The 22,500-nt window shown below is 49.4% G+C and overlaps 2 protein-coding genes and 20 non-coding genes across 22 annotated transcripts in view; 9 read left to right on the top strand and 13 right to left on the bottom strand.

Moving 5' to 3' along the window:
* Positions 1-9,150, bottom strand: part of LOC142880382 (chemokine-like protein TAFA-4) — a 33,906-nt gene extending 24,756 nt beyond the window's left edge. The window contains exon 1 of the mRNA XM_076014260.1: positions 9,023-9,150. The gene's annotated coding sequence lies outside the window, so the exon portion shown is untranslated. The remainder of the gene's footprint in view (positions 1-9,022) is intronic.
* A 3,694-nt stretch (positions 9,151-12,844) lies between these two features.
* eogt (EGF domain-specific O-linked N-acetylglucosamine (GlcNAc) transferase) overlaps positions 12,845-22,500 on the bottom strand; it is a 28,092-nt gene continuing 18,436 nt past the window's right edge. Inside the window, exons 12-16 of the mRNA XM_076014157.1 lie at positions 15,535-15,603; positions 15,269-15,330; positions 15,064-15,183; positions 14,549-14,651; positions 12,845-14,414 (exon numbers count right to left, since the gene is read on the bottom strand). Coding sequence (XP_075870272.1) covers positions 14,268-14,414; positions 14,549-14,651; positions 15,064-15,183; positions 15,269-15,330; positions 15,535-15,603 — 501 coding nt within the window. The 3' untranslated portion in view covers positions 12,845-14,267. The remainder of the gene's footprint in view (positions 14,415-14,548; positions 14,652-15,063; positions 15,184-15,268; positions 15,331-15,534; positions 15,604-22,500) is intronic.
* Positions 17,597-17,668, bottom strand: trnae-cuc (transfer RNA glutamic acid (anticodon CUC)). The gene has a single exon. It is a non-coding gene; the product is annotated as a tRNA-Glu (tRNA).
* On the top strand, positions 17,779-17,851 carry trnar-acg (transfer RNA arginine (anticodon ACG)). The gene has a single exon. It is a non-coding gene; the product is annotated as a tRNA-Arg (tRNA).
* On the bottom strand, positions 18,318-18,389 carry trnae-cuc (transfer RNA glutamic acid (anticodon CUC)). Its single transcript has one exon. It is a non-coding gene; the product is annotated as a tRNA-Glu (tRNA).
* On the top strand, positions 18,501-18,573 carry trnar-acg (transfer RNA arginine (anticodon ACG)). Its single transcript has one exon. It is a non-coding gene; the product is annotated as a tRNA-Arg (tRNA).
* Positions 19,107-19,178, bottom strand: trnae-cuc (transfer RNA glutamic acid (anticodon CUC)). The gene has a single exon. It is a non-coding gene; the product is annotated as a tRNA-Glu (tRNA).
* trnar-acg (transfer RNA arginine (anticodon ACG)) lies at positions 19,290-19,362 on the top strand. The gene has a single exon. It is a non-coding gene; the product is annotated as a tRNA-Arg (tRNA).
* Positions 19,497-19,568, bottom strand: trnae-cuc (transfer RNA glutamic acid (anticodon CUC)). The gene has a single exon. It is a non-coding gene; the product is annotated as a tRNA-Glu (tRNA).
* On the top strand, positions 19,679-19,751 carry trnar-acg (transfer RNA arginine (anticodon ACG)). The gene has a single exon. It is a non-coding gene; the product is annotated as a tRNA-Arg (tRNA).
* Positions 19,820-19,891, bottom strand: trnae-cuc (transfer RNA glutamic acid (anticodon CUC)). The gene has a single exon. It is a non-coding gene; the product is annotated as a tRNA-Glu (tRNA).
* Positions 20,143-20,214, bottom strand: trnae-cuc (transfer RNA glutamic acid (anticodon CUC)). The gene has a single exon. It is a non-coding gene; the product is annotated as a tRNA-Glu (tRNA).
* On the bottom strand, positions 20,532-20,603 carry trnae-cuc (transfer RNA glutamic acid (anticodon CUC)). Its single transcript has one exon. It is a non-coding gene; the product is annotated as a tRNA-Glu (tRNA).
* Positions 20,714-20,786, top strand: trnar-acg (transfer RNA arginine (anticodon ACG)). Its single transcript has one exon. It is a non-coding gene; the product is annotated as a tRNA-Arg (tRNA).
* Positions 20,855-20,926, bottom strand: trnae-cuc (transfer RNA glutamic acid (anticodon CUC)). Its single transcript has one exon. It is a non-coding gene; the product is annotated as a tRNA-Glu (tRNA).
* On the top strand, positions 21,038-21,110 carry trnar-acg (transfer RNA arginine (anticodon ACG)). The gene has a single exon. It is a non-coding gene; the product is annotated as a tRNA-Arg (tRNA).
* trnae-cuc (transfer RNA glutamic acid (anticodon CUC)) lies at positions 21,178-21,249 on the bottom strand. Its single transcript has one exon. It is a non-coding gene; the product is annotated as a tRNA-Glu (tRNA).
* Positions 21,360-21,432, top strand: trnar-acg (transfer RNA arginine (anticodon ACG)). The gene has a single exon. It is a non-coding gene; the product is annotated as a tRNA-Arg (tRNA).
* Positions 21,899-21,970, bottom strand: trnae-cuc (transfer RNA glutamic acid (anticodon CUC)). The gene has a single exon. It is a non-coding gene; the product is annotated as a tRNA-Glu (tRNA).
* trnar-acg (transfer RNA arginine (anticodon ACG)) lies at positions 22,082-22,154 on the top strand. Its single transcript has one exon. It is a non-coding gene; the product is annotated as a tRNA-Arg (tRNA).
* trnae-cuc (transfer RNA glutamic acid (anticodon CUC)) lies at positions 22,289-22,360 on the bottom strand. Its single transcript has one exon. It is a non-coding gene; the product is annotated as a tRNA-Glu (tRNA).
* Positions 22,471-22,500, top strand: part of trnar-acg (transfer RNA arginine (anticodon ACG)) — a 73-nt gene continuing 43 nt past the window's right edge. The window contains exon 1 of the tRNA in view: positions 22,471-22,500. This exon is cut by the window's right edge and continues 43 nt beyond it. This is a non-coding gene — a tRNA (tRNA-Arg).

Genomic DNA, 22,500 nt, shown 5'->3' with positions numbered 1-22,500 from the left:
GACACAGTTCCACATCCCTGCACTCCCTCACTCATCACCTCCACACTAGGCTGGACTCACGCTGGAAGGCTTTAAAGACGTTGTTTGATTCCCAAAAAAATCTTTACAGCCAAAAATCTCAAATGAAAGTGTTCACACTGTGCAACTGACTGACTGTAAAGCCACACGGCCCGAGAGCTCGCACCGTTGATGTGAAGAAGGCCGCCTGGCACACCTCCAGACTGCTGTCAATAAAGATCCAGATTTACTACTAGCAGCGGTGCTAACAGGGCAGAAGTTTGTTCTGAAAATCTCTCCAAAGAGGAAGCGGCGCCGACACATACGGAGTCACAGATGGCTCACGAGACTGACTGGAGGTCAGTTAACTACTTTTTCTGCTGTTAACTCAATGGCTATAACATTATCCGTCCGTCCTATTTTCTATCACTTGCTTGTCCCGCACTCGGGGTCCTGGGGGTCGTTGCTGTGACGATGGCTCCAGCTGTCTTGGCGCGAAAGGCGGGGTTGCGTACGGGACAAGTCGTTGGTTCATCTCAGGGCCACAGAGCGAGACAAACAAGCGGTTTCACTCTCACCGACAGGCCAGTTTGGAGTTTGACCGAATGGCATTGTCTCTGGACGGCAGGAGGAGTAGCAGCAGCTAGCAGCGTGTCTGCCGTATTGTCCTTGTAACGATATAAAGGCTCCCACGACTAAACACGTTTTGCACAGAAACATTGTTCATCATGTCATCTTGGACGACTGTGACCTGAAACGCAATTCATGGCAAATGTTTCTATTGTAGATTTTTCAGTTACGGTCTTTTAGTCGTTTAAAAAAAAAAAGGTAAATAATGCCAGAAAATCATCAGAAAAGAGTTCATTCCCAGCGTGACGTCACAACGTCGTACGTGCTGCTGTGTCTCAGCTCGTTCTGATTGGCTGCGCAAGTGACGTTCTCCAGAATCATTCTGATTGGCCAAATACATCATGTGAGTTACAGAGGCATGATGGGAAGTGACACTACTGCACATGCTCCAGCGTCGTATGCGCTGGGTGGGCCGCCATCTTGGAGTCTGGGGACCTGCTCAGGATCCATCAAGAAGCTCTGAGGTTCAAACAGGTCGGTGACCCCTGATGTAAAGTTACGCAGCCACAGCCCAGCCAGGCCCCAGCACCTCTCTTCTACTTTTTGTTTTGTTTTGTTTTTGGCTGTGTTGTTTGAAAAAGTCGGACAGCCAATCGTGGACAAACGCGGATCAGGGTAAGTCTCCTCACCACTGCTGACACTCGGAGGCAGGGCCTGGGCTGTAAATCCAGCGCACTCTAATAAAAGCAATAAGAGGCCATTAGAAGTTAGTGTCCCCTGGCACGGCCAGATGGATGGAAAGGTGGAAAACAGAGGAGACACATTTAGACGACTGCACGCACACCCACACACACACACCCACACACGCACGCACACAAACACGCACACGCACAAATACTTTCCGACAGGTTGGCCGTTCCAGACGAGCCAGCTATCTGCAGTATTGATGTGGTTCCTCCTCCCACCGACTCCCCCATCCTCACGCCCCTCCACCCCCCTCCGGTTTGTCGCTCCTCTTTCACTGCTGCTGACTGCAGCTGCCGTTTGTTGATGAAAAAAGTAAACAATGTGATTTAGGACGGCGAGGCAACAATCTTTACGCAGCGCTCCGCTCGCTCGGAACAAGGCCGCTGTCTCCGCTACTTATCTGCCTTCTCCTCTCCCACCGCAGAAAGGCTCTGCCACAGCGAATTCCCAGGGAAAGCATGCACGCACGCACGCACACACATGCACGCACACACACACACGCACGCACACACACACACACACACATTTACTCCTTTTTCCTAAACTTTTAACGTGCAAATGCACGTCCACGTCCTGTCTGGAGTGTTCAGCTCTTTAACGAAGACTTCCTCAGGAGTGAAAAGTGGAACTGTTGGTGAGAGCATCATGCAAAATTGAGCAACTATACGGCAAACTCTTCTGACGTCACCGTTAGCGCATCCCCGGTTCTCATTATCTCTTCAAAAACCCGCAGCCAAGTATTTCTTCCTTTCCCCACCTGTACAAGAACACAGAGCAGCGCTGACAATCACGGTGTTCCACATGTGGGTCATTTTGTGCGTCTCGCTGCGATCGTCCTCTAAAGCTGCAGTCAAAAGAAAAAGGTGGAGGCCCTGAGAGCCAGGCTGGGAGAGCGCAGACATTTGTTATGACCTAAATATTCACGATAAACGGCAAACAAACGACCTTGATGTGAACTCAGCTTTGTTTGATTTGATTGATTTTATTTTTGTATTTCTTTTTTCAAGCTTTAGGCTCCGTGATAGATCTGCTGCTAATGGGGAGGAGTACCGGACTGGCTCATGGCCTTGTGGTGCTTCCACACAGCACACATTTGCACAACACAACTGTGCAAACACACACATAAAACACACACAAACACACACACACCAATCCCATCCTTTCTAAACTCTGCACTTTCTTTTTTTCTTTGTTTTAAATCGTGCAACCCAATTGACTTTGTGTTTTTATCAGTCCCCTCTGCTGCCAATGGAATGCCTGGCTTGTAATTACATAAATTACTATGCGTGCTGTCTGCGAATTGGCCGACACATGGGCAAGAGACAGATGAAAGTAGTAGAGAGAGAGAGTTAGAGAGCAAAAGGCGGCAAAAAAGAGGAATCCTAACGTCGACGCGGTTGGAAATAATCAGAGTGGTGGAGGACGGTAGGAAGGCAAAAAAAGCATCTGGAAAAAAAAACGAAATGAGAGCGGAAGCCTGATCAATTGTTCATTTTACAAAGTCGCTGAGACGTGTCAGCAGTGTCAATAAGTGAATTAATTTGTCTGCGGGTCTCTGGAGCATGACATCACATAAGTCTGCTCCTCCGAGACAAAGCAGGTCCTCTAAACCCGCTCTCTCTCTCGCTCTCTCTCACACACACACACACACACACTCCCGTACCCGTAGTTGACACGACCTGACAAAACAATTCCACGCAAGGATCTTAAATGGATCCCAGACACAAACGCTGACACCAAAAGGTTTGAAAGAAATGTTCTTGTGCCGTCTTGTGCGTATTTGCCGCAGACGCAGGCCCAGAAAGCGGCTTTGTGCGATTCCGCAGTGACTTTTTGTCTCACTGGCTTGGGAGGAGCTTCAAACTTTTCAGACTTTTCATCCAACAAACATCCATTTTCCTTCCAAGTGGAACAGATGTTTTGTTGCCCTCGAGGCACTCCAGCGACGCTGCTGAAGAGAAAGTGAACAGCTGGGTGGACTTCTCTCAGTGCCTTCTGTGACATCACAATGGAGAAGTAATGGAGAAGTAAAGGATGGGCCTCACTTGTTTCTAGGGAGACATACAATCTATTGTCAGAAACACTGGCGATGATTACATTTTTTGCACAATATTGGACCTTAAACCATCAAATTGCTGCATGGTAATAGCCTGGAAACACCTGCTTGGGGTTTACAAAAAAACATATGCAGTCACAAACTCCAAAGCCCGGTTCTGCTCTCAAACTCTCCAAGAGGAAAATCGAACCCATCGGAAAACTGCTGCATCATTCCATCCATCTATTTAACTCGTACATGGTGGGAGGTGTGGTCGGAGGTTGGAGGCCTGACGTCATCGCTGGGTTGTTCCTGAGGCCTGAGACCTTGTTGCGGTGCCGTGAAGGAGCCCTGCAGTCAACGAATTATCGGGGAGCATCTGACTGTAAATAAGTAGCCGCTGGAATGTGATCAGGCATTCCGAGGGAGAGAGCGCCACGGCTGTCAAAGAAGAGGTGAATGAATAATCATTTGCTTTGGTAAAGTCAATAGAACTTTCGTTCATCTTTGGAAACTCAAGGTTGGGGCTGTGAAAATCTATTTGGCACAGCAGGTTTTTTTCGGGGGGCAGCAGCAGGTCTGTCAAGTGGTTCAGTTTTGAGGCACGTACAACACATTTTGGGGGGTTTTGAGTGTGTGTGTGTGTGTGTGTGTGTGTGTGTGTGCATGCGTGTGTGTGTGTGCATTATTTTTTTAGCTGAATTAAACAGTCACTCAGTGACAGATGGCAATTAAGACAAAATTGTAATAGACAAGCAGACGTGGACATGTAGTGCACTCTCATCTGCATAAAATGTAATTGAGAGGTGTTGCTTGATGGCGAAGCATCAATTCTCATTCATCTCATCGCGTAGTGTGTGTGTGTGTGCGTTAGTGTGTGTGTGTGTGTGTGTGTGTGTGTGTGTGTGTGTGTGTGTGTGTGTGTCTGAGTGAAACCCACTTGCTGCGTGATTTACAGAGAAGGTAAACAGACTCTTAGTTCACCGACTCCTCGAAAGCAAAGACTGAACCCTCCTCAGCTCGACGCATGTCCCTCGGAGGGTCTGGGGGCTTCTGTCAGCCGGTGACTGACATCAGTCAACCGCAGAGCGGGACCCTGCAGGCGACGCCGGCCTTCTGTCTTTTATTACAAAAGCCGTCACCTCCACAGCGCGAGCGTGCGCGTTTTTCACACGGGCTCCTCTGACAGACTTGGCCTCAGCGCTGATGCTCCTCTCTCCTCCTCCTCTGTCTCCTCTCTGCTTGTTCCAGCCTCTCCCCCTCCGGTGCTTCTCATGCTCCCCGCCGCCCCACCCCCCACCCAGTGGGGTGAGGCTGTTCGTGACCGCCGGAGGCCTGTGCCACCAAAGCACCTCCTCCTCGCCACGCAGCAGAACATCGCTGTCAGCTTCTCCCACACCCAAACGCTCCCACAGTCATTTACAGGTAGCGGCACATCTGCCGGCTGCCAGAGGGGAGGCGCTGTCTCGCACGGGAGGGGAGGGAGGCAGATGGACACGCAGGAGTGGAAGCAGCAGATTGTATCCAAGGTGAGAGACGGAAGACTGTGACTTGAAACCATTGCTGTCACTCGCTCTACTTCAGTCATGGTCTAAAGTGAGACGAGAGAAAATCTCCTCCAGAAACTTTGTCGCGACGTGATCCCACTTTCAAGTCACGGCCAGGCAGCCGCGCCGTCCTCAAAAGTCTCTGCTGGTTGGCTCAGATTAACCGGATTAATCCAAACTTGGGCACAGATGTTTCCCAATGAAAATGGAGTGCGTACAAGTGAAGAGTAATCCAATAACCCCTGAAGTCTGTCGACTAGCTTTAAGTCTCGGGAGCAGCACCCGTTCAGACGGCGCCGCTGTGCCTTTGGACGTCTCCTCCGGGGATGGATCAGGGGGCGGGACCACTGGCAGCCAGCGCTGTCAGTCAAAGCAGGACCCGCTGGATTGGAATTAGAAGCGGCGTGAAGGGTGGGCTTGGGAGGGTGGTCACTAGCTACGTTTCCATGACCCATAGAATTGCGTAAAACTTAAATATCGCAATAAAAAACTGGTCATGGAAACACCTTAACGTCGGAAAAAAACTCTCAGATATGGCTAAAAGGTTTTGAGACGTATCGATATAGAAGGTATATCGCAAATTTTTCGCATTTACACGTCAGCGGACGTGATGTACGGGATCACGTGAGCAGTTCACTTCAAGTGAAAATGGCGCGTTATGTTTGGACAGAGGTGGAGACAGAATTTTTTTTTTTACAAATAATCAAAGAGAAAAATATACCAAACATTCTTGACAGCAAACAGATGTAACAAACAAAAGCAAACGTAATTCTCGTAAGTCTCGCGGGACGAGATTTTATAAGAATTACGGTTTATGCGCTTCACGCCATTCAAAACATTCAATGGAAACACCTGCAAATTACAGATGTACTTAAATTTTTTGAAATATCTCTTTTATCTTGCGAAAAACTGTCATGGAAATGCAGCTACTGACTGAGCGACAGACGGGATGGAGGACGTCTGACGGGGAGGCCGCGCAGACGCCAGCTTGAGGTCCACTAGAGCTCTTAGAAAACCATCGCTGAAGCAGAAAAAACAAGGAGCGGCCGTGAGAGGAAAGGATTATTTCTGATGATGATTTTAATCTTCCATATTTCTGCAATATAATGCAGCGCTTGAATCTACTGGTGATTAAAATGTGCCTCAAGGGTTAAACAAAACTGAGAACCTAAAATACACAGAGTTTCAAATAGTGAATAAATGAAAGAACTTCTGCCCATCTTTCATCTTTTAAGCAGGCGTGAGGCTGAATCGAGACTCCCACTGAGCCGTTCAGCAGAGTTGCAACTGGCGAATCACACAGCAGCCGTTCTGGTCTTTCGCAAAAGACTGAACTTTAACCTCTCTTTACGACCGGGGGTCGCGACCTCCTGTCCCGCTGTGGTTTTTGTGGTGGGGACCAGAAACAGATACACGGCGCTGCTCATCGATCTCGTTATCTCCCCCTCCATTAGTGTCAGATCTCCTCTCGAGGACGAGGGAATCAGCCAGGATGTTCTCCGTGCACGGTTTCAGAGTCCGGCACTGCGCCTGCATGGCGCTTCTGAAGCCACAGCGCAGCCAGAAACTCATTTAAAAAAAAAAAAAAAAAAACTCTCCAGGATGCTGTCACTTACAAATGCGAGGCCTTCCTCCATCTCTCTGCACTTGACATGAAAGAATGTCCCTGCCCTCTCTTCCCTTCCCTCCCCTTCACCTCCTTCCCGGGGAGGAAATATCTCCTCATCGCAGACAATCTCTCAACGCCAGCAGCGGCGCTGCGCAGGAGATCTCCAGTCGCTCGTTGGCCTGTCGCTTCACTTGTCCCGCCAGCGAGATCTCTGTTTGCTCATCCAGTTTGTGTCACCTGAGATGTGTCTGTGCACGAGGAAACTCATCACCTCCTCTTCCACCTGCTCCTCCTCCTCCTCTTCCTCTTCCTCCTCCTCGTAGTGTTTTCTGTCCATTACACATGAACGAGTGCACAGATTTGCAAGATTCCATTGTGCAGCCACTTCCTGCTATTACTTACACCTAGCCACGCTCAAGCACACTCAGGTCATTTCACATATACAGGCTCTGCCTCTTTATCTCTGCGCACACACACACACACACACACCCACAGACGCACCATCTTCTATTCTCGCCTCATCTCTCACAAATATTTCTTCTGTCTCTCCAGCTCATTTCTCCCGCCTCCTCCTTCGCCCTTCTCCTCTCGCCACCTCCTCTCCTCTCCGCCGTCCGTCGCCTCGCCGACAATTGCCCCAATGTGTCCCCGCGCACAATCGCAAATGCACACAATCCATTCCCCCCTCGTTCGTAGCCAGTCATCCTGAACAGCCCTCCGTGGGGTAAGTTAGCTGGGGGTGGGTGGTGGGGGGGAACGCGCAGAGCCCCAGCGGCCCCCTGAGGACGATGGCCGTCCCACCGCTGGGAGCCACGATGGGAGGAAGAGGGGGATAAAGAAGAGGTAAGGGTCCAGATGAGAGGCGAGCCTGGGGAGTGGAGTAATTGCTAAGTGTGTGTGTGTGTGTGTGTGTGTGTGTGTGTGTGTGTGTGCGTGTGTGTCAGGTGCAAGAGCGTGGGGTGTGAGCAAGGGAGGGAAAGAAAGGGTTGACAAAGACAGAGGAGAAGTCATCTAGTGCAGACAAGTAAGAGAGCACAGCAAGACATCAGGCTGCTGCGCCTGTACAAGTGTGTGTGTGTGTGTGTGTGTGTGTGTGTGTGTGTGTGTGTGTGTGTGTGTGTGCACGTGCATGTGTGTGTGTGTGTAGGCATGTGTGTGCACCCATGTGTGTGCAGGAGCGGAGAGAGAGACGGGGGAGGGGGAGAGAGAGAGATGAGGACGTCTCGGTGACAGGGGGTCAGGTTGGAGAGAGTAATCTCCCCAGGATTAAGAGCGCTGCTCTTGTGTTAATGTGACTGTCAATGAGAATTAAGTCCGCTGACCGATCCTCTTCACCTGCCCCGCAGACCTTCCCCCGCACCCTTCCTCCCCCCGTCTCCCACCCCTTCTCCCTCAACCCCTCATTCCCAGTTACACACTAATGACACCACTTTCTGCGCAGTAAAAAATAATAATAATAAAAAGAATAATAATGAATAAACAGCGGGGCAATAATAATTAAACTCTTTCACAACAGTCGAAATTGCGGATCTGAGGTGGGAGGAGGAGCAGAGGAAGGAGGGGGGGAGGGAGGGGGTGATGGTGATGGTGATGGTGATGGCGGGTGATGGGAGTTTGGGGGAGGTGGAGACGAGGATGACTAACAATTACAACGCAATAGGGGCTGGCTCTCATTACAGCGCCTATTAACATGCACCGAGCAATTTCCCCTCTCATAGAATGTGTATGCACGAGAGAGAAGGGGGAAGGGGGGAGGAGAGGGGGAGAGGAGAGTGGATGGGGGAGGGGGTTGGGGTGCAGGGCGTGCGTATACGTGTCCAGTAGAGTGTGTCCCACACTTGCTTCCGTAACGCACCTCACAGCCTCGGCGCGCAACCTGGCTCTCTCTCTCTCTCTCTCTCTCTCTCTCTCTCTCTCTCTCTCTCTCTCTCTCAGTCTGAGCTCCCTTGGTTGCGCGCGGTCCTCCCCTTACTCGGTTCATGGTCCGCGCGGAGGGGAGGGCGCGTGGTGGAATGGAATGAGCTCGATCCGTGGCACAGGAACCATCACTCAGTGGGCTGAATAATGAGCTCAGAACCGAATCCTTATGTAAGGAAGGAAACAGCGCACCTCTCTCCCCATGTCCAAAGACAACAGGCGATGTGCGCGTAGAAGGACTGAGGTTGGGAGAAGAGGGTCGGTGGAGGGGGTGGGAGGGTATTTCGACTTTACGCAGGCTAATTGCGCGTCAAGAGCGGGATCACTCGGGGATCAAGGTGGGTTTTGGTTTCAGGTCCGATCGGCAGCCTCGCTGCCGCCGCTTTCTCAGGAATCGCTTCCTAAAGTTGATCTCGGGCTCAGCCGCTCATTGAGCGTCTCAGCCAGCCAGCCAGCCAGCCAGCCAGCCAGCCACGAGCCCAAGTCCACCCCGGTCCGAATATCTCACAGTCGAAGCCCATCGCTGACCCCCCAAAAAATGATGGTTAAAAAGAAAGACCAGACATCTAAATGAAGTGAATAGAATGAAAGCAACCTTACCCAGATGTGTGAACTCGCTTGTCATGATCACAGTGGGGATCCAGGTGAGATCTCCTCCTTCCTGCTGCCTCTCCTCCAAACGGGGCAATCCCTGGGAGCCTCTGAGCGGCTCGACGCTGCTGCTGCTGCTGCTGCTGCTGCTGCTGCTGCTGCTCTGGTGGTAGTGGTGGTTCAAGGGTGCTCGTGGTGGTGGTGCCACACCAGACCACAAGCCCTCCAGAGCCGGTTTAGTGGGGTTAGCCGAGTTCGAGCAGAGGCGCCGCGGTCCCAGTCGGCATAGTGAGCTAAGCGCGTCCCGCCTGGAGAGCAGCCGCGCAGGGAGGGAAAGTCATCAAAAGTACGTCGTTCTATTCTTCCGGTCAAGACACAACCTGGCTGACGGGAGCGGGTTTTTTTTTTTTTTTTTTTTTTTGAAGAGGAGAGGGGAGGGGAGGGGGCGCAAACACTCAACACTCCCCTCACAAGTTCATACCCCTGCGCGTGACCGTCGCGCGGAGGCGTCCCGGCGGTCGCAGGAGAGATGCTGATGAGAGTGATGGCGTGCTGGTGATGCGGGACTGATAGTTTCGCTGGCGCTACCGCCGCCGTCGCTCCTCGCTCCTCCCGCGAGCGCGGATCGATTGGACGTGAGAAACGCGACGCGAGCCCGTCTTCCCCATTCAGAGCACGTGCAACAGCGCCCGCCCAGTTCACCATTCAGCTCGCAAGTATAACCCCCCCACCACCACCACCACCACCTCCGCCCCCCTTCGCCCCCGCCCCCGCCCCCATCCTCACTGATGTCATGTAGTTTACAAGTGGACTGTGGAGGGGTGGGGGGGGGGGTGCGGTCCGTGCACCTCTAATAATAGAAGGATGTCCTCAGAGTTTGCATTAAGGAGTCCTTGTGATTTTTCACATCCGTCTTTCCACGCTTTCTAAAATTTATCTCGAGGAAAAAAAAAACAAATTAAATGCCCACTGAGTGAGTTTGAGCAGCAGTTAAAGGTACAAAATAATATTGCCCATGGTCTATGAATGTTAAATGTAATTTCTGATGTCCTACTTAATCGCACATATAGCTGCCGGCTGTCATGTCAAGGTGAAATCTTGAAAGAGCAGGTCCCTGTTTTGGGGGCTGCGGTAGATTCAAGTGCACGCGCTCATTCTGGAAATATCAAGGCTCATTATTTGACATTGAAAAGATAACTGGAAACTTTATAAAAATCATACATATATATGTTTCATTCCAGTGAAACTAATCGATCCATTTGAATGTTACTCAGTGGACCTTTGACTTGACTTGATTTGCAACAGGGACACAAGAATTTATATTTTACAATGCGACGTAAACCCAAAGTGTGCATGGGTCATCATTTGTGGGATACAAGGTATATAGAGTTTCCTTTCCTCCACACTGTGGAAGGGAGGAACATTTACTGCTGCGACCCCAGCTTACATTTCAATCCTCACCTCTTCGTTGCGGTTGCGTGCTGCTGGCTAGAGGAAGGGGAGGAGGTGGGGGCGGAGCTCCGATGATTGTCATGGTTCCAGCCTGGCTGACAGGTGCGTGCGCAGGTCGATGACTCCCCCCCCCTCATCATATAATAGTCCATCTCGCCTCAGCTCTTCGATCACATTACAACCGGGCGGGTGGGGTCTGAATATCAATATGTGCTCCGCTAGATGTATGAAAACCAGCAAGATGTTTAACAGAACTTAATCACAGCTGCCTCTCTGCTACTCGCGGGAGAAAGCCCATCAATTATTCCATCCCTGGAATATTCCAGCGTGTTGATGGCGATTGATTGGCCCCGACGCTCCATCTGCAGTCGTTAAGACTTAAGAGGGGAGGTCGATGTCTGCTATAACAGACCAGATTGAAGAGCCTCCCATACATCCCTCGGTTACGTATTCCAGCTGTGGCCCCACAGTGAGGCCCAGTGAGGTGCTGGTAAAGGACGCCATGTAACTTCCCTCAGCGAAAAGTGGAGCAGGAAGGCGCCTCAAGATGCCGGGCATTCCGGGAGCGCAGGGGTGGAAATGACAAGCATCCTTTTAATCATCCTCAATCCAGCCATTTTTTGCTACCTGCGCACGACCGGCTGCGTCTTGTTTCCAACCGGTTAATTTAGGTTCTAATCTATTACTAATCGATCTGTCTGGCTCTGGCTGGGAACAGATTAGTCGGGGAGTGAGGTCTTTGGAGGAGCTTTTGTGGCAGGAGGGGAGGGAAGAAAAAAAATACTAAATGTAATTGTTAAAAAGCCCTTACAGCAACTTGGACCTGGACAGGTGTGTGTTTTCTCGTTTTGTTTTCTTTCAGGACCATGTGGAGCTCTGTGCTGTCCTTCACTTTGCAGTCAAGCTGCAAAACCACATTGGAAGAAAAGTAAAAGTGAAGTGATGTTATCTAGCATCTTTCCAGCAGCCCTGACAGTGGGGAACTCCCATACCGTGGAACAGGAGGCCTCTTCATCTTACAGACAAGCAGCTAATGGATTCGACACCACTCATCCCACTTATCCTTCCTGGGAAGAGCCTGATATAGCGTCAGAGGAAACACAACAACACAACGCAAAAGAAGACAGTGAAAATGAATAATTCCCAGCCTCGTCCATTTTATGATTCACTGTGATTACGGAAAAGCCGTTAATTCAACAGCCATGGACAAGTGAGAATTCTGAACGCGTGTTCCTGCCAGCCAAGTCGGTAAAGAGGCGGAATCATTCCCACATGCTGTGCTGTCAAGGAAAGTAGGCTGAAGTCATCGCCTCGGGGGCATTAAGGAAACATGTCCTCATAGCTCGAGGAGTAATTTTTCCTAAATCGATAATCTTATATTAATCCCCTGTGAAAGTCATTGTTTCCGTGTGTGCGAGTGTAGGGTGTGGTGAGGACACTGGCAAGAGACTTTCCAGAGAGAGAATTTTGTTCTTCGAGTGGAGCAAAACGATTACGACCATAATTATTTTGTAAAAATGGGCCGTGCAATCTGTTTAGGTGCTTCACAATTAAGAGTTGATGCAGCTTTCCATGCGCCGTATGCTTTCGAATCGAAAGGTGTCGCTCGGTCTAATGGGCTCTCTCGCATTCTGTCGTCTCGTCCCTCGTCGCTGAGATGATCTGTTCTGCACACATCCAAGCAGTCAACGCGGCATCGATCTGGAGCCGCAAGCAAAGGTTAATGAGAAAAGACTTCTTGGTTCCTCTGCTTTTTGATCCCCCACCCTGCAAAGGGAAGCTTCATTCTTTACGAGGTCACTGCCGGTAACCCGAGCCGGGCCATAAATAGTGTCCATCCCAGACAGGCCCGGTGTCTGTCAATGCACAGCAAGTTCAGACGTAATATCTGCTATAATAAAAAATAAAAAAAATAAAAAAATAAAAAAAAATGGCTACGAGCCAAACTTCATAAGTGTGGTATTGGGCCCAGATCTAAACAACGTGTTCTTCTCGGGAAGGCTGCACACATAGTCGGAACAGATCTGGCGGGAAGGAGGACGATTGCGTCCTCATGTACGGTCTCATACTGCCACCCAGTGGATGGGATGTGTCACTGTTACCTTTGGGTCGTTTTTTGAGGTCATCCAGATTTATTACGTTGACAGTAAAAACTGAACTGGTGCCCTTTTGCCAAAAGCCCTTTTCCCTCCTCAGACGTGAACTCACTGAGATAATGAAAGCCACAGCAGAGAGCTGTCTGCTATCAGCAAGAACGGGCAACACACTGGCTCCACTTTTTCAATCCAAGGTCAGGCTTCAAAAGATGATTGATTAAATTAAGATGAATTAAGTCTCTGATGTCCAATGTGGCCGGCGCAGACAGAAAGACATGCTTCAGCACTTTATAGAATTATTTATTTCAAAAATATCACACAGGCCCTGAATATGAAACACGAAGTCTGGCGAGGCCCTGACTGGAAGAGGTTCAACACGATTTTCACTGATAAATAAAACATCCAGGACACGCAAGAGGCCGAGAAACATGAAAACGATCTGCTGAGTGCTCACAACACTCTTGTGCATTGCATCAGGCTGAATGCAAATTGTGCTTGTTTATACACTGTTTTTACACTGTTATACACTAATCTACTATCAAATATTAAAAAAACTACCAGCAATCAAAAAATCTTCAGCACGGTTCCAGAAAACAGGAGCACCCACATTGTAGATAATACTGCTCACAAGTACTAAGACAGCGGTAGGCGTCAGTGGCTCATTCATTCAAATTGTAAAGGCATACATACACTTAAAAGCAACACTTTTCAGTTTTTCCTCATTTAAAATGGAAGTTTGAATGAATAAATTGTCGAAATTGAACAGGAGAATGACACTCCTGCCATTGACACAGCGCCACTTGCTGGCCTGGTATAGGACGATACCATTTTGGTCGCCTGCCCACGCACAACATGCTTTTCTACATAGCAACAATTTAGCTCGCTAACTAGCCGCTGCCACTGTCAGTAATGTAAATAATTACCATGTAGACTGAGAAATAATAATAAATGTAAATGCAGAAAAACTCCATAGTTTTTTCTGTGGAAAACTATGGATTGTTGACAATTAAAAAAAAAAAAACGTAATACTTGTATCTCACAGTGTTTAGGTTTGCAGCACAACAATTCATGTGCGACTGACAATTCATCTTGGCAACTGTCGTATGTTGCCTTTTGTTCTCTTATGTCTGTAGCTGCTGCTGTTTGTGACGAGCACTGAAACATGACAAACTTCCCGCAAAGGAGTGCGAGTGTGCAGGTGCGCGTCTGAACCAAGCTGGAGTACGGCGCGCACCGCATTGCACAGGCGCATTCTGAATGCGCTCTGAGGAAAATCGGCGGCCCCGATTGTCGACGGCTCAAGGTGACTGTGATCAAATGTGACAAGATGTCGCGTGTGAAGGGAACTCCGTAGCAGCTGCTCATTAGCTAACTTTGCCGCTGCGGAACAGAGGAGACGCGGCGGCGGTAATGAAGAAACATAGGACACATCTTATCGCTCTCCAGATACTCAGGCGGCAAAGCGGAGCGTCCTTTGAGTGATTTCGCTCGGAGAGAGAGCGAGAGACGGTGGAAGTTGTTCAGCCCCCTGCGTCACCTGTCACGCCCATTTGTAACCTCACGTGGCGGCGGACGGGAGGCGACGAAAAACCCACTGGTAGGGTTAGCTAAAATAAAAAACAGTACTCGATGTGCAGTGGGTCCTCAGGTGACGGTGGGACAAAAAGTTCTCGAGCAGCCAGATGTCTGAGTGCCGCGCTCAGACTCTACAGCTCGTCACGGGGCTTCCGACGGCGCCACTTGGGGTGACGCATGACGTAATCGGCCGCCTCCAGCACGAGGCGCATGAACTCGGCCGCCTCGAAGGAGTAGTTGGTGAATTTGGGGTGGTCGCCGAGGGTTGGATGGTGACCCTGAGAAAGGTGACAGACAACAGGACCGACGTTAAAAAAGGGAAAGTGTGCTGCATCAGGAGGAACTCTTCTCAATTTGTACATGATCGACTGTTGGTGTGGCCCGGACCAAAAAGTGTAGGAGTTTCCCCTACCTTGTCCTGCGGGAACACTTTGTCCATTTTCTGCCAAGTCACGTATCGAACGCCCCGCAGCCGAGCCAAATCTCGATAGCAGCTCTCATCCTGGCAATTATATCTGGGAGGGACAGATGCAGACACTTTATCTCCTGCTCTGACTCACTTTCACTCTTTCCTGTCTCTCTCCACACATGTGCGCACACACACACACACACACACACACACACACACACACACACAGATGATTGTGAATGTTCACACAGCGCGTCCACGGGGTAGCCAGGTGTGATGAATGCCTGGTTAATTAGGCACTATTTCATCATCATACACCAAGTGTCTGAGGGCCACTTTGAGCGCAGCACCGTGCCAAACACATTGCTCTCCACACGACTCTCTCTGTCTCCCCATCTCCGTCTATCGCTCTCTGTCACACACACAAACACACACACACACAGGACAAAATCCACACACAGCCATTAAAATCCACAGACACAGACACACACGAGCCCACACAAAGAAGTGCCACCCACAGCTCAAAGATGACAGCCCAGTCGGGTAGGAAGAGGAGGTGTGTAAGCCCCGCCCCGTGCATGCCTATGAAGATGTCGGAGTTGTGGGTGATCTTCAGCTGCTCCAGGAAGGGAACATCCCTGAAAAGAGAGGCATCAATCACCCACATTGTGTGAACACGGCTTGATGTTCTCCCACTGCGGAGGCTGTGCGGCGCGCACTCACTTGTATTTGTAGTCCACCAGGTTGACCTCCAGGAACGCAACGGTCTTGAGTGCATTCACCAGCTGTGAAAGTGACAAAGGGGAGGGTTCCCAAATCAAAGGCAAACAAAACATAAATTAAAAGTTTTTTCTTTTTGTTTGTGCGGTTTTTAAACAGGCAGCTAACAAATGTGAGCAAAAAAAATGGAATGGTGGAGAAGTCGGAATGACAAAAGAAAAAGAAGACAGGTGGGGGTGTGGCACAGAGCGAGGCACCACTGGACTCACCTCCACTTGATTTAATATCCGTCTGTATTCTGTGCTGCGTGCCAGCAGTGTGACGCGAACACGTTCCTCCTGAAAACATTAATGTTCCTGATAATGAATACACCAGGGCGGAAAGATACGAGGGTGACAGCTATTGAAGCTAAGTTTTGGCCACACAAAAACTTTGCCTTGGCGGTGAATGCTTGAGCTGAAACTGCATAAACGCTGAGGCCTGTCCAGATTTATATTCTGTATATTGTCATAAAAAATAGTCCCTGTCAGTGGTTTTGGCACAGATTTCCCTGGTGGAGATCCTTTGCAGTGTAACTCTACTGCCACCTTGTGTACTGACAGAAACCCTACTTAGTTATGTTAGATAATATTACAATGATGCTTATACGTCAGAGAAGCTTAATCAATTTCGGGGGTTATTTTCCAAGCATTTCCCACTTAAGATTTTCATTGGAAAAAAGTCAAGATGAAGTAGAGGGGCAAAATATATATGCCATGGAAGAGGATACAATAGAGAGGAACAGCATTGAGTGAGTGTCATTAATCTCGAATGAAAGCGTAAGCCGGGGAGAGGGTCAGGCCCGAGACGACTTCTCTTTGAGCCGCTGGCGTGAAATCTCTGCCAGCCCCAGTGTCGCCCTGAACAAGCCACTTTGCATCCTTCCAGTGAAGAATATCCAATGTGCTCCTCTGCAGAATAATCATCAGCATTTGGTGGTCATTGACTGAGTCAAGTACTTCACCAAATCACCAAAATTGTGCAGAGTTACAGATGTAGATGATAAGAAGAAGAGGAGCTGAAAGCGTGTAGCAGAATGATCGAGTTCACATGCCTGTATTAGATATTTAAAGGTCCCCCAAGGTCAGAACAGCAACAAATAACGTGTAAGATTACAGAAGAGAAGATTCCAAGAGAGAATTGTTGTTGGATTTTTTTTTGTTGTTGTTGCTGTTGTTGTTTTTTTGATTTTTCAGAAAGAAAAGAAGGACTACGAAAATCAAAATTCTAGCCTCTGAAAATGAAAGAGCACAAACCTCATAAGTACATCTGCATTGTAACTCCATCTTTATGTGCCTTTGTGTATTTCATGTTGATAAGAAAGATGAAAAAGATAATTCCCTGATGCTGGCTTGACAATGAAGATTATAGGTTTGACTCCAGGCTGGCTCGTTCTTTTCCTCCAGCAGCGTCAACAAGAACTAATATGAAATTCAAAGGAAAGTCCTTGAAAGCACACGAAAAACATGACTGCATCAAATACCACTCAGTATGGATGGCAAGATTCTAGTTTGGCTCTTTCAAATTTAACCTGGCCCGAAGAATATACCATAACCTCATATTTATCAGAAAGAACTTGAGGATCACGAAAATCCTAACCACTCAAAACAATGTTAGAAACTTTTCAGAAATAGGCCATCTAACTCCGAGTGGCGGAATTGATGATGTGTCTGACTACGGATCAGAAGATTCTAGGTTCCACTCCTGGCAGGCTTGTTCTTTTCCTGCAGCAGCTTCATCAGGAACTAATATGAAATTCAAAAGAAAGTGATTCAAAAAGATTGTTCCCTGAAAGAGAGAAAAGAGAATCAAACACGGGCCGCGGCAGTGAGAGCACCGAATGCTAACCACTAGACCACCAGAGAGAGTGCAGCTGCTGTTTTTCAGCTGTCGAATTGGACCTCTGACATGTGATCGTTGGACACTGGCAATTGCATTCACACATGTCCTTTGTTCAGGCCACCCTCACATCAACAGGGCCAGTGGCGCAATGGCTAATGCGTCTGACTATGGCTCAGAAGATTCTAGGTTCGACTCCTGCCTGGCTCGTTCTTTTCCTCCAGCAGTTGCGTCGGGATCTAATATGAAATTCAGAAGATTCTAGGTTCGACTCCTGGCATGTCCTTTGTTCAGGCCACCCTCACATCAATAGGGCCAGTGCCGCAATGGATAACGCGTCTGACTACGGATCAGAAGATTCTAGGTTCGACTCCTGGCTGGCTCGTTCTTTTCCTCCAGCAGCTTCATCGGAAACTAATATGAAATTCAAAAGAAAGTGATTCAAAAACATTGTTCCCTGACCGGGAATCGAACCCGGGGCGCGGCGGTGAGAGCGCCGAATCCTAACCACTAGACCACCAGGGAGAATGCTGCTACTGCTTTTCAGCTGTCGAATTCGACCTCTGACATGTGACCGGTGTCCCCTGGCATTTGCATTCACACATGTCCTTTGTTGAGGCCACCTAACATCAACAGGGCCAGTGGCGCAATGGATAATGCGTCTGACTACGGATCAGAAGATTCTAGGTTCGACTCCTGGCTGGCTCGTTCTTTTTCTCCAGCTGCTTCAACGTAAGCTTATTTCAGACTCAAAACAAACGCTTCAAAAAGATTCTTCCCTGACCGGGAATCGAACCCAAGCCGCTGCGGTGAGAGCGCCGAATTCTAACCACTAGACCACCAGGGACAGTGCAGCTACTGTCTTACAGCTGTCGAATAGGACCTCTGACATGTGACCGATTTCCCCTGGAAATTGCAATCACACATGTCCATTGTTCAGGTCCCCTAACATCAACAGGGCCAGTGGCACAATTGATAACGAGTCTGACTACGGATCAGAAGATTCTAGGTTCGACTCCTGGCTGGCTCGTTCTTTTCCTGCAGCAGCTGCAACGGGAACGAATATGAAATTAAGAAGATTCTAGGTTCGACTCCTGGCTGGCTTGTTCTTTTCCTCCAGCAGCTGCATCGGGAACTAATATGAAATTCAAAAGAAAGTGATTCAAAAAGATTGTTCCCTGACCGGGAATCGAACCCGGGCCGCGGCGGTGAGAGCGCCGAATCCTAACCACTAGACCACCAGGGACAGTGCTGCTACTGTTTTTCAGCTGTCGAATTGGACCTCTGACATGTGACCGATGTCCCCTGGCATTTGCATTCACACATGTCCTTTGTTCAAGCCGCCCTCACATCAACAGGGCCAGTGGCGCAATGGATAACGCGTCTGACTACGGATCAGAAGATTCTAGGTTCGACTCCTGGCTGGCTCGTTCTTTTCCTCCAGCAGCTTCAAAAGGAACTAATATGAAATTCAGAAGATTCTAGGTTCGACTCCTGGCTGGCTCGTTCTTTTCCTCCGGCAGCTCCATCGGAAACTAATATGAAATTCAAAAGAAAGTGATTGTTCCCTGACCGGGAATCGAACCCAAGCCGCTGCGGTGAGAGCGCCGAATTCTAACCACTAGACCACCAGGGACAGTGCAGCTACTGTCTTACAGCTGTCGAATAGGACCTCTGACATGTGACCGATTTCCCCTGGAAATTGCAATCACACATGTCCATTGTTCAGGTCCCCTAACATCAACAGGGCCAGTGGCACAATTGATAACGAGTCTGACTACGGATCAGAAGATTCTAGGTTCGACTCCTGGCTGGCTCGTTCTTTTCCTGCAGCAGCTGCAACGGGAACGAATATGAAATTAAGAAGATTCTAGGTTCGACTCCTGGCTGGCTTGTTCTTTTCCTCCAGCAGCTGCATCGGGAACTAATATGAAATTCAAAAGAAAGTGATTCAAAAAGATTGTTCCCTGACCGGGAATCGAACCCGGGCCGCGGCGGTGAGAGCGCCGAATCCTAACCACTAGACCACCAGGGACAGTGCTGCTACTGTTTTTCAGCTGTCGAATTGGACCTCTGACATGTGACCGATGTCCCCTGGCATTTGCATTCACACATGTCCTTTGTTCAAGCCGCCCTCACATCAACAGGGCCAGTGGCGCAATGGATAACGCGTCTGACTACGGATCAGAAGATTCTAGGTTCGACTCCTGGCTGGCTCGTTCTTTTCCTCCAGCAGCTTCAAAAGGAACTAATATGAAATTCAGAAGATTCTAGGTTCGACTCCTGGCTGGCTCGTTCTTTTCCTCCGGCAGCTCCATCGGAAACTAATATGAAATTCAAAAGAAAGTGATTGTTCCCTGACCGGGAATCGAACCCGGGCCGCGGCGGTGAGAGCGCCGAATCCTAACCACTAGACCACCAGGGAGAGTTCTGGTACTGTTTTACAGCTGTCGAATTGGATCTCTGACATGTGACCGGTGTCCCCCGGCAATTGCATTCACACATGTCCTTTGTTTAGGCAACCTAACATCAACAGGGCCAGTGGCGCAATGGATAATGCGTCTGACTACGGATCAGAAGATTCTAGGTTCGACTCCTGGCTGGCTCGTTCTTTTCCTCCAACAGCTGCATCGGGAACGAATATGAAATTCAAAAGAAAGTGATTCAAAGAGATTGTTCCCTGACCGGGAATCGAACCCGGGCCGCGGCGGTGAGAGCGCCGAATCCTAACCACTAGACCACCAGGGACAGTGCAGCTACTGTTTTACAGCTGTCGAATTGGACCTCTGACATGTGACCGATGTCCCCTGGCATTTGCATTCACACATGTCCTTTGTTCAGGCCACCCTCACATCAACAGGGCCAGTGGCGCAATGCATAACGCGTCTGACTACGGATCAGAAGATTCTAGGTTCGACTCCTGGCTGGCTCGTTCTTTTCCTCCAGCAGCTTCATCGGAACTAATATGAAATTCAAAAGAAAGTGATTCAAAAAGATTGTTCCCTGACCGGGAATCGAACCCGGGCCGCGGCGGTGAGAGCGCCGAATCCTAACCACTAGACCACCAGGGAGAGTGCTGCTACTGCTTTTCAGCTGTCGAATTCGACCTCTGACATGTGACCGGTGTCCCCTGGCATTTGCATTCACACATGTCCTTTGTTGAGGCCACCTAACATCAACAGGGCCAGTGGCGCAATGGATAATGCGTCTGACTACGGATCAGAAGATTCTAGGTTCGACTCCTGACTGGCTCGTTCTTTTCCTCCAGCAGCTTCAAAAGGAACTAATATGAAATTCAGAAGATTCTAGGTTCGACTCCTGGCTGGCTCGTTCTTTTCCTCCGGCAGCTCCATCGGAAACTAATATGAAATTCAAAAGAAAGTGATTGTTCCCTGACCGGGAATCGAACCCGGGCCGCGGCGGTGAGAGCGCCGAATCCTAACCACTAGACCACCAGGGAGAGTTCTGGTACTGTTTTACAGCTGTCGAATTGGATCTCTGACATGTGACCGGTGTCCCCCGGCAATTGCATTCACACATGTCCTTTGTTTAGGCAACCTAACATCAACAGGGCCAGTGGCGCAATGGATAATGCGTCTGACTACGGATCAGAAGATTCTAGGTTCGACTCCTGGCTGGCTCGTTCTTTTCCTCCAACAGCTGCATCGGGAACGAATATGAAATTCAAAAGAAAGTGATTCAAAGAGATTGTTCCCTGACCGGGAATCGAACCCGGGCCGCGGCGGTGAGAGCGCCGAATCCTAACCACTAGACCACCAGGGACAGTGCAGCTACTGTTTTACAGCTGTCGAATTGGACCTCTGACATGTGACCGATGTCCCCTGGCATTTGCATTCACACATGTCCTTTGTTCAGGCCACCCTCACATCAACAGGGCCAGTGGCGCAATGGATAACGCGTCTGACTACGGATCAGAAGATTCTAGGTTCGACTCCTGGCTGGCTCGTTCTTTTCCTCCAGCAGCTTCATCGGAACTAATATGAAATTCAAAAGAAAGTGATTCAAAAAGATTGTTCCCTGACCGGGAATCGAACCCGGGCCGCGGCGGTGAGAGCGCCGAATCCTAACCACTAGACCAACAGGGAGAGTGCTGCTACTGCTTTTCAGCTGTCGAATTCGACCTCTGACATGTGACCGGTGTCCCCTGGCATTTGCATTCACACATGTCCTTTGTTGAGGCCACCTAACATCAACAGGGCCAGTGGCGCAATGGATAATGCGTCTGACTACGGATCAGAAGATTCTAGGTTCGACTCCTGGCTGGCTCGTTCTTTTTCTCCAGCTGCTTCAACGTAAACTTATTTCAGACTCAAAACAAACGCTTCAAAAAGATTCTTCCCTGACCGGGAATCGAACCCAAGCCGCTGCGGTGAGAGCGCCGAATTCTAACCACTAGACCACCAGGGACAGTGCAGCTACTGTCTTACAGCTGTCGAATAGGACCTCTGACATGTGACCGGTGTCCCCTGGAAATTGCAATCACACATGTCCATTGTTCAAGTCCCCTAACATCAACAGGGCCAGTGGCACAATTGATAACGAGTCTGACTACGGATCAGAAGATTCTAGGTTCGACTCCTGGCTGGCTCGTTCTTTTCCTGCAGCAGCTGCAACGGGAACGAATATGAAATTAAGAAGATTCTAGGTTCGACTCCTGGCTGGCTCGTTCTTTTCCTCCAGCAGCTGCATCGGGAACTAATATGAAATTCAAAAGAAAGTGATTCAAAAAGATTGTTCCCTGACCGGGAATCGAACCCGGGCCGCGGCGGTGAGAGCGCCGAATCCTAACCACTAGACCACCAGGGACAGTGCTGCTACTGTTTTTCAGCTGTTGAATTGGACCTCTGACATGTGACCGATGTCCCCTGGCATTTGCATTCACACATGTCCTTTGTTCAGGCCGCCCTCACATCAACAGGGCCAGTGGCGCAATGGATAACGCGTCTGACTACGGATCAGAAGATTCTAGGTTCGACTCCTGGCTGGCTCGTTCTTTTCCTCCAGCAGCTTCAAAAGGAACTAATATGAAATTCAGAAGATTCTAGGTTCGACTCCTGGCTGGCTCGTTCTTTTCCTCCGGCAGCTCCATCGGAAACTAATATGAAATTCAAAAGAAAGTGATTGTTCCCTGACCGGGAATCGTACCCGGGCCGCGGCGGTGAGAGCGCCGAATCCTAACCACTAGACCACCAGGGAGAGTTCTGGTACTGTTTTACAGCTGTCGAATTGGATCTCTGACATGTGACCGGTGTCCCCCGGCAATTGCATTCACACATGTCCTTTGTTTAGGCAACCTAACATCAACAGGGCCAGTGGCGCAATGGATAATGCGTCTG

This window comes from Nelusetta ayraudi, unplaced genomic scaffold (assembly GCF_046127955.1).
Source record: "Nelusetta ayraudi isolate G7.1 ecotype Tasmania unplaced genomic scaffold, CSIRO-AGI_Nayr_v1 ptg000168l, whole genome shotgun sequence".
Lineage (NCBI taxonomy): Eukaryota > Metazoa > Chordata > Actinopteri > Tetraodontiformes > Monacanthidae > Nelusetta > Nelusetta ayraudi.
This window is presented reverse-complemented; position numbering and strand designations above follow the sequence as displayed.